The 15,595-nt window shown below is 41.8% G+C and overlaps 1 protein-coding gene across 3 annotated transcripts in view; it reads left to right on the plus strand.

The window, feature by feature from the left end:
- Positions 1-15,595, plus strand: part of LOC115151605 (rab GTPase-activating protein 1-like) — a 146,543-nt gene that overhangs the window by 11,155 nt on the left and 119,793 nt on the right. For all 3 annotated transcript variants that reach the window (XM_029695676.1, XM_029695675.1, XM_029695677.1), the window contains exons 2-9: positions 2,543-2,768; positions 3,132-3,321; positions 4,325-4,535; positions 5,476-5,650; positions 6,709-6,869; positions 7,022-7,132; positions 14,029-14,095; positions 14,365-14,467. In XM_029695676.1, the coding sequence (XP_029551536.1) occupies positions 2,634-2,768; positions 3,132-3,321; positions 4,325-4,535; positions 5,476-5,650; positions 6,709-6,869; positions 7,022-7,132; positions 14,029-14,095; positions 14,365-14,467 (1,153 nt within the window). In that variant the 5' untranslated portion in view covers positions 2,543-2,633. The remainder of the gene's footprint in view (positions 1-2,542; positions 2,769-3,131; positions 3,322-4,324; positions 4,536-5,475; positions 5,651-6,708; positions 6,870-7,021; positions 7,133-14,028; positions 14,096-14,364; positions 14,468-15,595) is intronic.

The following is a 15,595-nucleotide window of genomic DNA, read 5'->3' on the forward strand; positions in this document are numbered from 1 at the left end:
ATATTAAGTTAAAATAAGTGTTGATTCAGTATTGTTGTAATTGTCATTATTAAGAATAACATTTTTAAAAATCGCCCGATTTAAAAAAAAAAATAAAAAAAAAAAGTTTACATTTTTTTAAAAATATTTTTTTATCGGTATCGGCTTTTTTTGGGGGGGGGGGGTCCTCCAGTAATCGGTATCGGCGTTGAAAAATCATAATCGGTCGACCTCTACAGTGTACATGGCCCACACATCACTGTGTGTGTTTGTTTGAGTCTACTTTATTACATTTCTAGATGGATGATATAGGTAGTATTCCAAGTGCAATGGAATACTGAACTTCATGAATGTATTTGAATAATGTGAATTTTAATCATTTTTCTATTGAGAATGAGTTCTAAAATGTGACTCACCACCTGCATTCAGTCTTATGTAGCAACATTTGAAATTGTTTTTTTTACATTGGTAAAAAGTAGACTGCATATACTGCATTTTTGAGGAACAATGGGAAAGCAGTTCTGCTTTGAAAGTTGATAAACTTGTAAACTCATTTTTGAGAAAAGGGCCTTCTGAATGTTTTGGTACCTACGGAAGAGCTCTCCTTTGTCTACACCTATTCAGCATTGGTCACACCCTCTTAAGCCAGCCCCACCCTTCTCTTTAAGGATTCACATGTGAGTTCAGGTGCTAAACAGTGAGTGGTGTAGTAAAGATTAAGACTAAAAGTGGTAATAGCCTACAATAAGGAAAAATTCCAGGTAAACAAACTGTCCAGATTAAAATATTCCATAAATATTAGATCACACTTACCCAGACACACTTGTCTAAATTGATGGGTCATGTGAAAGAAATGCTATAACCACCAGCCACATCCAGTGGTGGAAAATTGTCATACTTGACTAAATGTAAAGATACCTTAATAGAAAATGACTAAAGTAAGTCACCCAGTAAAATACTACTTGAGCAAAAGTCTAAATGTATTTGGTTTTAAAAATACTTAAGTATCAAAATTAAATGGAATTGCTAAAATGTACTTAAGTATCAAGTATATATCATTTCAAATTCCTTATATTAAACAAGATAGATAGGAAAATGTATGTGATTCTGTACAATGACATTTTCATGAGTTAACTTGAACCATCCAATAGGCACATCCTGAACTGATTCATTGCCCTAAGGGATTGTAACAGATGCGGTGGAATGATTTTTGCTTTTTACTTAAGTTTGTTAGCAATGACATTTTATTTTGAAACTTAAGTATATTTAAAACCAAATACTTTGTCTTACTGTAGTAGTATTTTACTGGGTGACTTTTACTTTCCATTTTCCATTATTGTGTCTTTACTTTTACTCAAGCATGACAATTGGGTACTTTTACACCTTTGCTGGGAACATTTCATAATTTTCCTCCTCTGCAGATTGTAATGTACGTAATTGAATGAGTGATGGAGCACATGACTGCCTGTATCCTCAGTGGGAAACTGGGTGTGTGCTGTGGTTTTTCACCAATAGGAGTCAGTGACCCTCACTACATGTAGGTTCACCTACTCCACATGTTACAATCAAAGTGTTAGCGTAGGTGGATACTGGCTAGCAAACTTGTGTTAGCACTAAAGCAACCAAGTAGCGCCTCTGCCAGGCTACTAGCAACTCCTGATGGTCGCTGTGTCTGCTGAATTTCAACGTACATTTATCTTCGGAAGAAGGTCTTTTGTGTTTGCCCAGTTATGAGAACAGCTCTGCTATTCATTCTAACCATCTAAGGTCATCACTACAGCGTTGAGACCAAGGCTTGTAGTCTTGATAAGCTTTAGGCTATATTAGAATTTTACAATCCAAGGATTTGGTTCAACATTTCCCTACATAGGCCTTTCCCCTGCCTGGTTTTTGGAATGACTTTAAAGCAAGTTATTACAGACTTGAAATTGCTTTTTACTCAATCAGTGAGTGCACTCTGTCTTATTCGGATCAAAGCAATGACTCTTGTGCCGTCACTACTGACACTCAGCCGAAACCTCGGCCACCCAAGACACGTTTGATTTGATCTTGTCAAGATGTGAGATTAAGGGAAAAACAACTATCACAGGCTATTTTTAGATGACATCTTTCGCAATAGCAGAAAATAATGCACTCTTCAAACAGGAATCATACGAAATGGTCTGAAATTAGCATATGATCCTCTAAATCTTACAAATACAATGAAGAGCAGATGCCTGTTTTGTTCAACTGATTGGTTTACTTCAATGAGTTTTGAGCTGTTCAGCAAACGCTGGGCCTAAGCGTAATTTGACTTTGAATCGATGATCTCCATTTCAGATGACATAGGGCTTTGAGGCTCAGTGTAATATCAGGCTTGGCTATGCTGTCAGCTCCAGTTTCAAATAAGGCCTTTCTGTTCAGTTAACTGGCAAATGTAGCCACAGACATGACTTTGCAAATAGAAAAAATACATTACAAATGGACAGTCCCTACCTACTCCATATCCCACTGTAGAGAATGTAAGCTAAGCCTAGGCTATAGTCACAATCCCAAATGTAGTGAAATGTGTTGTCTAATCCAGGGTTCCAGCAGCAGGGGGCTAAGCAGAAGGCTGTGCTGTGTGGCAGAGGACGGAGGCAGAGAGTGCTGGCCCCTGGGGCTCCTGGCTAACAATGGACAACACCTCTCTTGGCAAAGTGAGTGGGTCCACCGAATCAGTGGCCACTGTCACCAGCGAGGAGTTTGTCCTGGTGCAGCCGTCTACCGGAGGATCCCCCTCAGGCTCAGAGGGCAAGCCCAGACTCAAGGTAGATGCTAACAATGCTGAACAACTATGCCAATATTGACCCCTAACCCCTTGGCTCTCCTGTAGATCAGAAAGGATTGGATAGGCTAGTGGAATATTCATCATATTGCTATCAGAGGGCTATGAGGAGCTTTTACCATGTTGCTAATACCTATCCACACCCCTCCTCCTGTCTAGTGCCTAGGGGGCATGTAGCAGCTAGCGGTCGATTTGTGATATGTCCACTGTTAAATACTTAAACACACACACACTTCTCTATTGGTTATTCCTGTACAATTACTCTAGTATAAATCATTGTTGGAGCCTCTTCTGAAAGCCAGTCCAACACACAGGGTTTCACCTCTCAATCCCTTCCTTTAATCAGATGTCCTGCAATGGGAAGGAACAGTTGGAGAGGGCCATGGAGGAGCTGTTGGATGACCACGTAGTGATGGAGGACCGGAGTGGAGGAGCAGGAGAGGAGGGAACCGAGACGTTTCGCGACCCATTGAACTCCACAGCCCCCGACCCACAGACACGACCCCAAGGCCTGGTGCTGTACTCCACACCTGCTGGTACTCTACACCTCTCATCTGTTACAATCCCTTAGGGCCATGAATCAGTTCAGGATGTGCCTATTGGATGGTTGAAGTTAACTCATGAAAATGTCATTGTACAGAATCCCATACATTTTCATATCTATCTTGTTCTCTCTGAAAATGCAAGGCTTTTGCTGGCTGTTCCAGTGACCTCAATGTAGAAGTACATTATAGCATATATACACGATTGAAGAATAGTTTCACATGCTTTATGTGCAGTAGATTAAATCAGTTGTATCAGAGTGTAATGTACTGATCATGTAGACAAGGAACGGTCAACGTATGCTGACTGGTACTGTATTGTACATGGCTGTCTGACCCAAACAGGGCATAAAGTTCAATTTTTAGACCACCAGCTGCTGTGGCAGGTAGATAAAAAAATAAAAAAATAAATCTACCAGCCACTCGGATGTTTTACCAAGTCAAAATCTTTTTTTGCCTCTAAAATTAAACCAAGGAAACACAAAAGAACGGGTGAGCATGCTTTGTAACGATCCATACAGTTACCCTGACTTCATTGACTTTCATTGATCAATTTGACAACAAATTATCTTCTTCAGTCCAACCTGGTTCTAAGTAGTGTGTATGTGTGACACAAACAGTTTTGGCCATGACTGTGCTGTCCTTAGTTTCACTTCCTGTTGCTGAGTGTGCAAGTACAGGTTCGACATCACCCTGGCTTCCTCTCTCCACAAGTCTCTTCCCCAGTTGCTGGGGACTAATTTAGGCAGGCTAGTACATGTTAACACTAGCAGTGTGGGTTGTCTTCTTTACTACATTAGCATCAACCTTTGCCTCAAATTACTGCTATAATCGTCAAAGGCTAAATCATATTAGCTTCAAATAACTGTTTGTGGTTTTGTAAATATTATCCCATTTTCAGTTACCGATGATTAGACAACCCATTTATTCCACAGAGCTGCCCTAACATTCTAAACAGTAAGTGACCTTTGACCTATTGTCTGTCTGTCCCCCTCAGAGGTGTCAGTGTGTCCTGCAGCAGGCAGCCCACCGGTCCAGGAGGAGGACAGTGTTCAGTTCAGTAAGCTGTCCTACCTGGGCTGTACATGGGTGAAGGCCCCACGCAGTGAGCCCGAGGCCCAGAGAGCCATGACCACACTGCGGGCAGAGAGTGCCATCCCCATCCCCGTCACGCTCCATGTGCCTAATGTACCAGGGGGCTGCGTCAGGTCAGTCCCCATACCGTCACCCTCATGTGCCAAATGTACCCGGGGGCAGGGTCAGGTCAGTCCCCATCCCCGTCACCCTCATGTGCCTAATGTACCCGGGGCTGCGTCAGGTCAGTCCCCATACCGTCACCCTCATGTGCCTAATGTACCCGGGGGCTGCGTCAGGTCATTCATGTAGAGACTATAGTATCTGTGTGAGTATGTGGTCGCTATAAGTAGAGAGTGGCTTCTCTGTCTGTGCCCCACGTGTGTCAGGTCAGTCATCCACACCAATATACTGCACCAATGCACAGCTGTGTGTTATCTATGTGTGCATTTCATGTCTGGGGGAATTTCTCCTGCATTTACATAGGCCTAAACTAAAGCCTTCAATATAGTTGCAACATGTACTTGCTTCTGTGTGTATGACGATGCAACAAGTAGACTAAACTCTTACACATCTGAAATGGGCGTCATTTATATTGCATCGAATCAAAGGTTGAACGATTGAATACACCCTTTATTGGCAGTGTAATTTATAAGCACCTACACTCTGGTTTGAGCAGTTTGACAAATATATAGAAACAAAGCCATAACAATCCTCAAGCCAAACGTGGGATTTAGGGAATGAGAAAGATCACCGCACGAAATAAGAAAATAAACTTGAATGTGTAAAGTCATAGATATTTCTCTGCACCTAACCAGAAAAAAGGAAATTATATAAAGAACCAAGGTGTCATGAAATACCTTTGTCATTGCATTTGTGGGAAATAATATGACAGATTACAATAGAGGAAATTAACGGAGCATGCTGTTGGACTCTATGGAAAAAGATGTCAACAAAACATTATTTAACATAAGTTTGTAAGGTGAGTGGGCCGACTTAAGGAACCCCTATCCCCTTCAATAATAGTTGCAATTGTTTATCTCTTGATCTCCCCTTTCCTCTCTCCTTCCTCAGGATTGTGGACCAGGCGTCTGGCACGGAGATCGCCTCCTTCCCCATTTACAAGGTGCTGTTCTGCGCCCGGGGTCGGGAGGGCTCCATCGAGAGTGACTGCTTCTCCTTCACTGAGAGCTACCGCAGCTCAGAGGACTTCCAGGTCCACGTCTTCTCTTGCCATATCAAGGAAGCTGTGAGTCACTGTTCTATTGTACTGGCTTCTATTGTACTGGGTTCTGTTCTTTTTAGGGAATGCATATTTAGGTCCAATTTGCTGCCGACTATCCAACTATTAACCATTTTTTCCAAACAGTAAAATGTGACCAAATGAAAATACTATGCATGCATACAAGGAACGGACATTTTTCATTAAGAGCTGACTGAAAACATGCAGCAATGGCAAGCCTATCGTCTTAGTCAAAAGGCTATAGCCTATTAATGAACATGCAACTGCTGTAATAAAGCAGCTAATTAAACGTCATTTTCAAACATTTGTCAAAATGTAATTGGCGGGAAAACATTGTTCTAACAGCACACCTAATAATGTTGCACAATGACTGGGCTTATAAAAGCACGTATTTCACTCCAGTACCAGCTTTTTGAGGAGCTGCTCTCACACTGACAGGTGCTAGGCTATTTCACTCCTCAAACTAGGCTCTGTATGCTGTCTGCATGTGATAAATAAGATGCAGGACAACTGACGAAAATACACACTTGACAATTTAGTTTCACTTAATTATGGAAATTAACCTATAGACCCATAAGCATGACTGGTCAAATGTATTTTCGGCGTGTAACCGATTTTAAATATTTTCTATTGTACTATTATTGGTACCTGTGTGCAATGAAGAGTAGATGTGTATAGACTCCATGTGCACTTGCCTTCACTATATGGGAAGAAACCAGGAGAGGGCGCCCTAACAAGCTAAAATACACATTGCCATTCTAACTTCCGCATTTAACCCAACCCCTCTGAATCAGAGAGGTGCGGGAGGCTGCCTTAATCGATATCCATGTCTTCGGGGTAACAGTGGGTTAACTGCCTTGCTCAGGGGCAGAACGACAGATTTTTTTTACCTTGTTAGTTCGGGGATTCGATCCAGCAACCTTTCGGGTTACTGGCCCAACGCTACCTGCCACCCTATAAAGTAGTATTACATTTAATTAAATTCAAACTTTGTCCCCACAGCAAAATCCATTCATCATACTATTATATTTTCTCTCTCTTCCTTCTTCCTCATTCCACTCCAGGTGAGTCGGATCCTGTACAGTTTTTCCACAGCGTTCCGGCGCTCCTCCAAGCCAAACCCTGACGAGAGGGACTCGGCCCTGCCCCTCTCCCCCGACAGTGACCTCTTCACTTTCAACGTCTCACTGGAGGTCAAAGAGGATGACAGCAAGGGCAATTACAGGTCAGCATGTAGCCACTGCGAGCGCGCACACACATATGCATGCTATGGGGTTAAATCAGTCACATACGTACACACACAGTTTAACAGACCTTTAAGCCAACAACTGTCTATCCATCTGTCTGTCTTCCTCTCCCCCATCCGCCGCTCATCAGCCCGGTTCCCAAGGACCGAGAGAAGTTCTTCTTCAAGCTGCGGCAAGGTTTTCAGAAGAAGGTGGTGGTTATGGTCCAGCAGATGAGCAACAAAGAGCTGGGCATTGAGAGGTGAGGGTCTGCTGCATACTTTATTCTTCTGTAAGGGCTTGTGAGCTGCATACACTGGTCAGAACCACTGTCCAATACTGTAATATGGTGGTGTTAAAGGCACAAGAATAGACAAGCAACCCATCTGGGTCATTCAGGTAAATACAAGAGGGATAGCTTGACATAACAAAATACAGTAGACTCTAAATGTTTTTTTCATCCAGAGTCCTTCTCGTGCAGTAGTCGCCAGCATGTCTATTGTGATCGACTGGTCGATATTCAAGGCATTCCTTGTCGATTTTAAAGGCTTACGCTCCTAAAAATATTAAATAAAAAAAATACATTTCTCGCTGTTGGCAGTAGGTGCATTTGATCCAGGAGTCTCGCGCACCGGCTAAGCAAAATTTTCCCATTTTAAACTTTTTCATTTGTCTGAAAAAGCGTATGTGCCTACAGATATGTGGCTAAATCGAGTGTGCCTACTGCGCTGGACAATTGGCTAGCTCAAATCACTGTGCCTACAGCGTTTCCATGACCCCGGACACAGCAAAGTTTGAATCCTGGAACATATTCCAGTCTGTGCTAGCGAAACAACAGTCCTGTAGTTTAGCATTTGCTTCATCGGACCACTGCAGTATTGAGCACGTCACTGGTACTGAGTTTTTTGTTTGTAAACAGGAATCCGGAGGATCGAGTTATGGTCAGATTTGCCAAATGGAGGGCGAAGGAGAACTTTGTAAGCTTTTCTGTGTGTGGAGTCAAGGTGATTTAGAGTTTTGTTTCCTCTAGTTGCGCAGGTGACTTGCTGATAGAAATGAGGTAAGATGGAGTTCAGTTTCCCTGCATTAAAGTCCCTGGCCACTAGGAGCGCTGCCTCTGGATGAGCATTTTCTTGTTGGCTTATGGTTGAGCTGGTTGAGTCTTAGTTCCAGGATCGGTTTGAGGTGGAATATAGATAGTTCCAAAAAAATATAGATGACAACTCTCTTGGTAAATAGTATGGCCGACAGCTTATCATGAGGTATTCTAACTCAGGCGAGCAGAACCTAGAGATTTACTTTATATTACAGATTGTGCACCAGCTGTTAAGAGACACACACACACACACCTCCCCCCTTGAGTTTACCGTTCTGTCCTGCCAATGCATAGGAAAACCAGCTATATGTATATTGTACATGTCCTTGTACAGCCATGACTCAAATAAATATGATGTCCCGTTGATAGGATAGTCTCGAACGGAACTGGTCCAGTTTGTTCTCCAGTGATTGTATTTTTGCCAATAGAATGGAGGGTGGAGGCAGATTATTTATTTGCTGACATAGTTTTGTCAGGGTTCCCGGACATTGATGCCTACGTAATTTCAATAGCAGGTGATTTGAGATTTTATTTGTTGGCTGAGCAAGTAGCCTGTACAGGGTTCATACAGACATTGGCAAGGACTTTTTCAAGCACTTAATTGTGATTATCAAGGACCTATATTTTACATTTCATTGTTGTAATGGCCTATAGTTAAAAATGACTCTCCCAAAATGTATGCAAAAAAGTATGCATTACAACTTTAAGAATAATACATGTTTTAATATGCCTACCCAATGGCATTATGCATTGAGATTCACGTTATTTTACTTCCTAAAATATGTCAAAATAATGTGGGAATTGCCTGACTAAATAGACAGCATGCTCCCGACACAAACACGCTATTGATGTCTGTCCATGTGGGAGCTAGTCAGTCTGGCCATGTGGGAGCTAGTCAGTCTGGCCATGTGGGAGCTAGTCAGTCTGGCCATTTGTGATGTTATTGAGGGGTTACTGTATCATGTTTTAAAACGGTTTCCCTTTGTAATGGAACGCTTTATATGGAAAACCAAGTTGAAGCCTCCATGTTGTCTTGCTCATAATTAACCACACATGGTTTTACTGCAACAATCACAACAGATTAGCACAACACCCTTCAATTGAAACGGTGGGAAACAAACGCCTACATGTCTCATAAAAACGTATCAAGAATGAAATCGTGGAATAATTATATTGGAGCAGTAGAAATTCTAAATCAGCTACCATAACTTCAAGGACCAAACTCGGTCCTGGGCCGCTCCATGCAATCTGTCTGCCCGACAGATTATCTGTAGGCTATATGTGTGCAGCCTGCGTGTGATAAATAATCCACTTAACGAAGGAACAGCTTCGGGAATCCATGTTTTTAAAAAAAATCAATTATATACAGTGCATTCGGAAAGTATTCAGACCCCTTCACCTTTTCCACATTTTGTTACATTACAGCCTTATTCTAAAATTGATTAAATAAAACATTCCCCCTCATCAATCTACACACAATACCCCATAATGGCATCACAATACCCCATAATGACAAAGCAAAAACATTTTTTTTTAAAAAGACAATCAAATTTATAAAAAATGAAAAACAGACACCTTATTTACGTAAGGATTCAGACCCTTTGCTATGAAACTCGAAATTGAGCTCTGGTACATCCTGTATTCCATTGATCATCCTTGAAATATTTCTACATCTTGATTGGAGTCCACCTGTGGTAAATTCAATTGATTGGACATGATTTGGAAAGGCACACAACTGTCTATATAAGGTCCCACAGTTGACAGTGCATGTCAGAGCCAAAAAAAAGCTGAATGTCCTTGAGTGGCCCAGCCAGAGCCCGGACTTGAACCCAATCGAACATCTCTGGAGAGACCTGAAAATAGCTGTGCTGTGACACTCCCCATCCAACCTGAGAGGTTGAGGATCTGCAGAGAAGAATGGGAGATACTCCCCAGATACAGGTGTGCCAAGCTTGTAGCGTGTTCCCAAGAAGACTCGAGGCTGTAATCGCTGCCAACGGTGCTTCAGCAAAGTATGGAGTAGAGTCTGAATACTTATGTAAATGTAATAGTAAAAAATTATACATTTGCAAGCATTTCTAAAAAACAGTTTTTTCTTTGTCATTATGGGTTATTGTGTATACATATACAGTGCCTTCAAAGTATTCAGACCCCTTGACTTATTCCACATTTTGTTACGTTACAGCCTTATAATGGATTAAATATACATTTTTCTCACCATTTACACACAATACCCCATAATGACAAAGTAAAAACATGTTTATTGACAGTTTTTTGCACATTTATTGAAAATGAAATACAGAAATATCTAATTTACATAAGTCAATACTTGTAGAAGCACAATTGGCAGTGATTACACCTGTGAGTCTTTCTGGGTAAGTCTCGAAGAGCTTTCCACACCTGGATTGTGCATCATTTGCCCATTTATTCTTTACAAAATTCTTCAAGCTCTGTCAAATTGATTGTTGATCATTGCTAGACAACTGTTTTCAGGTCTTGCCATAGATTTTCAGTAGATTTCAGTCAACTTTAACTCAGCCACTCATGCTTAAATATGGAGAGTGGTACTCAGTAATGTGTTGTATTGGATTTGCCCCAAACATAACATTTTGTATTCAGGACATAAAGCTAATTGCTTTGCCATATTTTTGCAGTATTAAAATAGTGTCTTGTTGCAAACAGGATGCATGTTTTGGAATATTTTTTAATTCTGTACAGGCTTCCTTTTCACTCTGTCAATTAGGTTAGTATTGTGGAGTAACTACAATGTTGTTGATCCATCCTCAGTTTTCTCCTATCACAGCCACTAAACTAACTGTTTTAAAATGACCATTGCCCACATGGTGAAATCCCTGAGCGCTTTCCTTCCTTTCTAGTTAGGATGGACGCCTATATCTTTTGTTTTGATACACCTTCCAAAATGTAACTAATGGCTTCACCATGCTCAAAGGGATATTCAATGTCTGCTTTTTTTTTTTTTTTTTACTCGTCTACCGATAAGGGCCTTTCTTTGAGAGACAGTTGGAAACCTCCCTGGTCTTTGTGGTTGAATCTGTGGTTGAAATTCACTGCTGAAATGAGGGACCTTACAGATGAATTGTATGTGTGTGGTACATAGATGAGGTAGTTATTCAAAAATCATGTTAAACCCTATTGCACTCGAGTGAGTCATGTAACTTATTCATCAAATTTAACTTTATGTGTCACATGCGCCGAATACGACAGGTATAGGCTTTACCGTGAAATGCTTACTTACAAGCCCTTAACCAACAATGCAGTTCAAGAAGAGTTAAGAAAATATTTACCAAATAGACTAAAATAAAAAAAGTCATAATAAAAAGTAACACAATAAGAATAACAATAACGAGGCTATGTACAAGGGGCACTGGTACGGAGTCAGTGTGCGGGGGCACAGGTTAGGTCATTTGTTCATGTAGGTGGGGGTGAAGTGACTATGCGTAGATGATAAACAGCGAGTAGCAGCAGTGTACAAAAGGGGGGGTCAATGTAATTTGTCCGGTGGCAATTTTATTAATTGTTCAGCAGTCTTATGGCTTGGGGGTAGAAGCTGTTGAGGAGCCCTTTGGTCCTAGTCTTCGTGCTCCGGTATCGTTTGCTGTGCGGTAGCAGAGAACAGTCTGACTTGGGTGACTGGAGTCTCTGACAGTTTTATGGGCTTTCCTCTGACACCGCCTATTGTATAGGTCCTGGATGGCAGGAAGTTGATGCAGCCGGTCAGAATGCTCTCGATAGTGCAGCTGTAGAACCTTTTTGAGGATCTGAGGACCCATGCCAAATCTTTCCCCCTCAGGAGACTGAAAAGGTGTTGTCGTGCCAAATTCACGACTGTCTTGGTATATTTGTACCATGATAGTTTGTTGGTGATGTGGACACCAAGGAACTTGAAACTCTCGACCCGCTCCACTGCAGCCCCGTCAGTGTTAATGGGAGCCTGTTCGGCCCGCCTTTTCCTGTAGTCCACGATCAGCTCCTTTTGTCTTGCTCACATTGAGGGAGAGGTTGTTGTCCTGACACCACACTGCCAGTTCTCTGACCACCTCTCTATAGGCTGTCTCATCGTTGTCGGTGATCAGGCCTACCACTGTTGTGTCGTCAGCTAACTTAATGATGGTGTTGGAGTCGTGTTTTGCGACGCAGGCGTGGGTGAACAGGGAATACAGGAGGGGATTAAGTACACACCCCTGAGGGGCCCCAGTGTTAAGGATCAGCGTGGCAGACGAGTTGTTGCCGCCTCTTACCACCTGGGGGTGGCCCGTCAGGAATTCCAGGATCCAGTTGCAGAGGGAGGTGTTTAGTCCCAGGGTCTTTAGCTTAGTGATGAGCTTTGAGGGCACTATGGTGTTGAGCTGTAGTCAATGAACAGCATTCTCACATAGGTGTTCCTTTTGTCCAGGTGAGAAAGGGTAGTGTGGAGTGCAATTGAGATTGCGTCATCTGTGGAGCTGTTGGGGCGATATGCAAATTGGAGTGGGTCTAGGGTGTCTGGGAGGATGCTGTTGATGTGAACCATGACCAGCATTTCAAAGCACTCCATGGCTACCGACCTGAGTGCCATGGGGCGGTAATCATTTAGGCAGGTTACCTTCGCTTCCTTGGGCACAGGGAATATGTTGGTCTGCTTGAAACATGCAGGTATTACAGACTCGGTCAGGGAGAGGTTGAAAATGTCAGTGAAGACACTTGACAGTTGGTCCGTGCATGCTTTGAGTACCCTTCCTGGTAATCCGTCTGGCCCAGCGGCTTTGTGAATGGTTTTGTTCACATCGGCTACCGAGAGCGTTATCACACTGTCACCCAGAACAGCTGGTGCTCTCGTGCATGCTTCAGTGTTGCTTGTCTTGAAGCGAGCATATTATGTGACTTGTTAAGCAAATTTTTACCCCTGAACTTTTTACTTTCCATAACAAAGGGGTTGAATACTTATTGACTCAAGACATTTCAGCTTTTCATTTTTTATGAATTAGTAAACGTTTAGAAAAACATAATTCCACTTTGACATTATGGGTTATTGTGTGTAGGCCAGTGGCAAAAACATCTAAATGTAATCTATTTTACATTCAGGCTGTAACACAACAAAATGTGGAAAAAGTGAAGGGGTGTGAATTCTTTCCAAAGGCACAATATAAGACATTGGAAGAAGTTTCAGGCTGAAGTCTGTTACTGGCTGGTGACGGGCGCTTACAGAAAACACTTCAGCAGTTTAACTAGTAGAATTAGGTCAGGTTTCTCACGTAGCCTTTCTGTCTGTATTTAATTGCGTTCTGTGAAACGCAGGCACCTTGCATCCTATTTTTAGTCCTTTCTTTTTCTTACATTTTTATGTTAATCTTTTAGCTGTGAATGTGTTTCATGCTGCCTACCTGTTATGGCCATGTAGATTACCTAAACAATTGTTTTATTTTTGTGTGTCACAATGATGGAATAGCAGTTGTTTCAAGCTGATTGTAATTGTTAACCAGCTTGAAGGAGTCATGCCTGCTTATTACAACAGTAAGCGTGTTATGTTATGTTCATGACAGTTTTTTTTATGTATCGACCTTCCGAAGGAAGGGTGAAGTCGAGGATCTTTATTCTATGGCAGCATAGTAGATGCTTTATATCTTATGAAGTTGTAATTCTCACAGCAACCACTTGATGTCACATCTATCATAAGAAACAGGTAAATAGTGGCCTCTGAACTTGATATTGCCACTGCTTTGCTGTGGTTAAATTTGGATTCCTTGAATTTCTAAATATAATTGACCCATGCAAATTCACCCAAACGTAGCAGCCTTTGACGGGAGTCTACAGGATTCAGAACTGGGTCACTGTGCAACCAAATATACCTGTAGCTTTGATAAGCTAATGCCGTAGTACCTGTTGGAGAAAGGTGACATTTCTTCAAGTAGATTTATTTTATTCAATTTTACAGCTAGGGATTCTCAACAAAGACCATCATATAATGAAACCAAATGCTACCCAAACCTTTGGTTATATGAAATTATGAAAAGTTGCAATTCCCTCTTGTTTTATTGCTCACAACCTGTGTTCTTTTCCCTCAGGTGTTTTGGGATGTTGCTGAGCCCAGGCCAGAAGGTTCGGAACAGTGACATGCACCTTCTAGACATGGTGAGCAGAAGACTGAGCAGCTCTCAGGGGGCTTTCATTCAGTCACATGATGACCACGCTACAAACTGCACGCTCTCTACTGAACTAAACTATCACTGAGACGTGTCATTCGATTGTCATTAGTTGACCTGGGTGTTGGCTAGGCTAAGCAGAGTTGAACTGAATAAGTTCTTTGGGGTTTGATTGGAATGGCTTTGCTCTTTGAGACCCCTTGATCATGATTGTATATCGTTTCTCACTATTCTCTGTGTGTATGTGCCCTTGTGAAGGAGTCCATGGGGAAGAGCTCGGATGGAAAGTCCTACGTGATCACGGGAACCTGGAACCCCAACATGGCTGCCTTCCAGGTGCTGAATGAAGACACACCTAAAGGTGAGGCCATACCCCCAATCCCTCAGCCCTTTCACCAGCCTAGCATACTGCAGCATGTCATTGTTAACCAGCCTAACACTAGCATACTGCAGCATGTCACTGTTAACCAGCCTAGCATGTAATTGTAATTGCTTGTCATACTTTTACATTTTAGTCATTTAGCAGACGCTCTTATCCAGAGCGACTTACAGTAGTGAATAAAGTTCATACATTTCATTTCATGCATTTAAAAAAAATAAAAATAAATTGTACTGGCCCCCCGTGGGAATCGAACCCACAACCCTGGCGTTGCACACACCATGCTGGCGTTGCAAACACCATGCTCTACCAACTGAGCCACACGGAATACTGCTGTCACATTCATATACAGAATACTGCTGTCACATTCATAGCTGGCCAGGCAGATCCTTCCATTTTGTCTCTTTCATCAATTCCAATGGACGTCTTTGCCCAGAATACGTAGGCAGAATAATACAACAAAAATGAAAGATCACATTTTTATTATAGTGTCCGTCTTACCTTTTTCATGTGATGATGGATGGAAAAAGCTTCCGTTATGATAATGACAAGGGGAAGGTACTTATTTACTTTTTGAGACCAGAAGATTCTTTCTCTGCAGTACAAAGCTTATTTGAATAGCAATGTTCTTGTGCTCTGGGATGTGTTTAGAGCGCTAGCAGCGTTCAGCCTCAGTGGTTATCAGGGTCAGAGACAGAGGAAAGGGGATGTGGTAGACTTTAATGGTTTTGAGCTTTTCATTTCTGGCTAATTGTAGCTAATGGTCCTGTCCAGGTTGTTCCAGACTCAACCTATTTAGCTAGCATCCAACCAACAGGTCATTATATAACAAAAATCTATTAAATTAAATGTTCAATGTTTTTTTAGGTCATTATTCAAGTGAAATTAGGTAGTTGGGTAAAATTGTAACATTTTCGTAGTTTGAACAGTCACAAAATAGTCAATGCCTCTAAAATTTGATACCACTTTTTCCTTTTGATGGCTTGCAAAATGTCATATTTCTCCTTTTTAACACAGGCAGCCAAATAGACGTTGGTGATTTTTTTCTGACTGCCAGCTCTAGGCAGAGTCCGGGTAGTTCCATATGTTTTCCATTTCCCAATGATGGAG

The sequence above is a fragment of the Salmo trutta genome, chromosome 17 (genome assembly GCF_901001165.1).
Source record: "Salmo trutta chromosome 17, fSalTru1.1, whole genome shotgun sequence".
Taxonomy (NCBI): Eukaryota; Metazoa; Chordata; class Actinopteri; order Salmoniformes; family Salmonidae; genus Salmo; species Salmo trutta.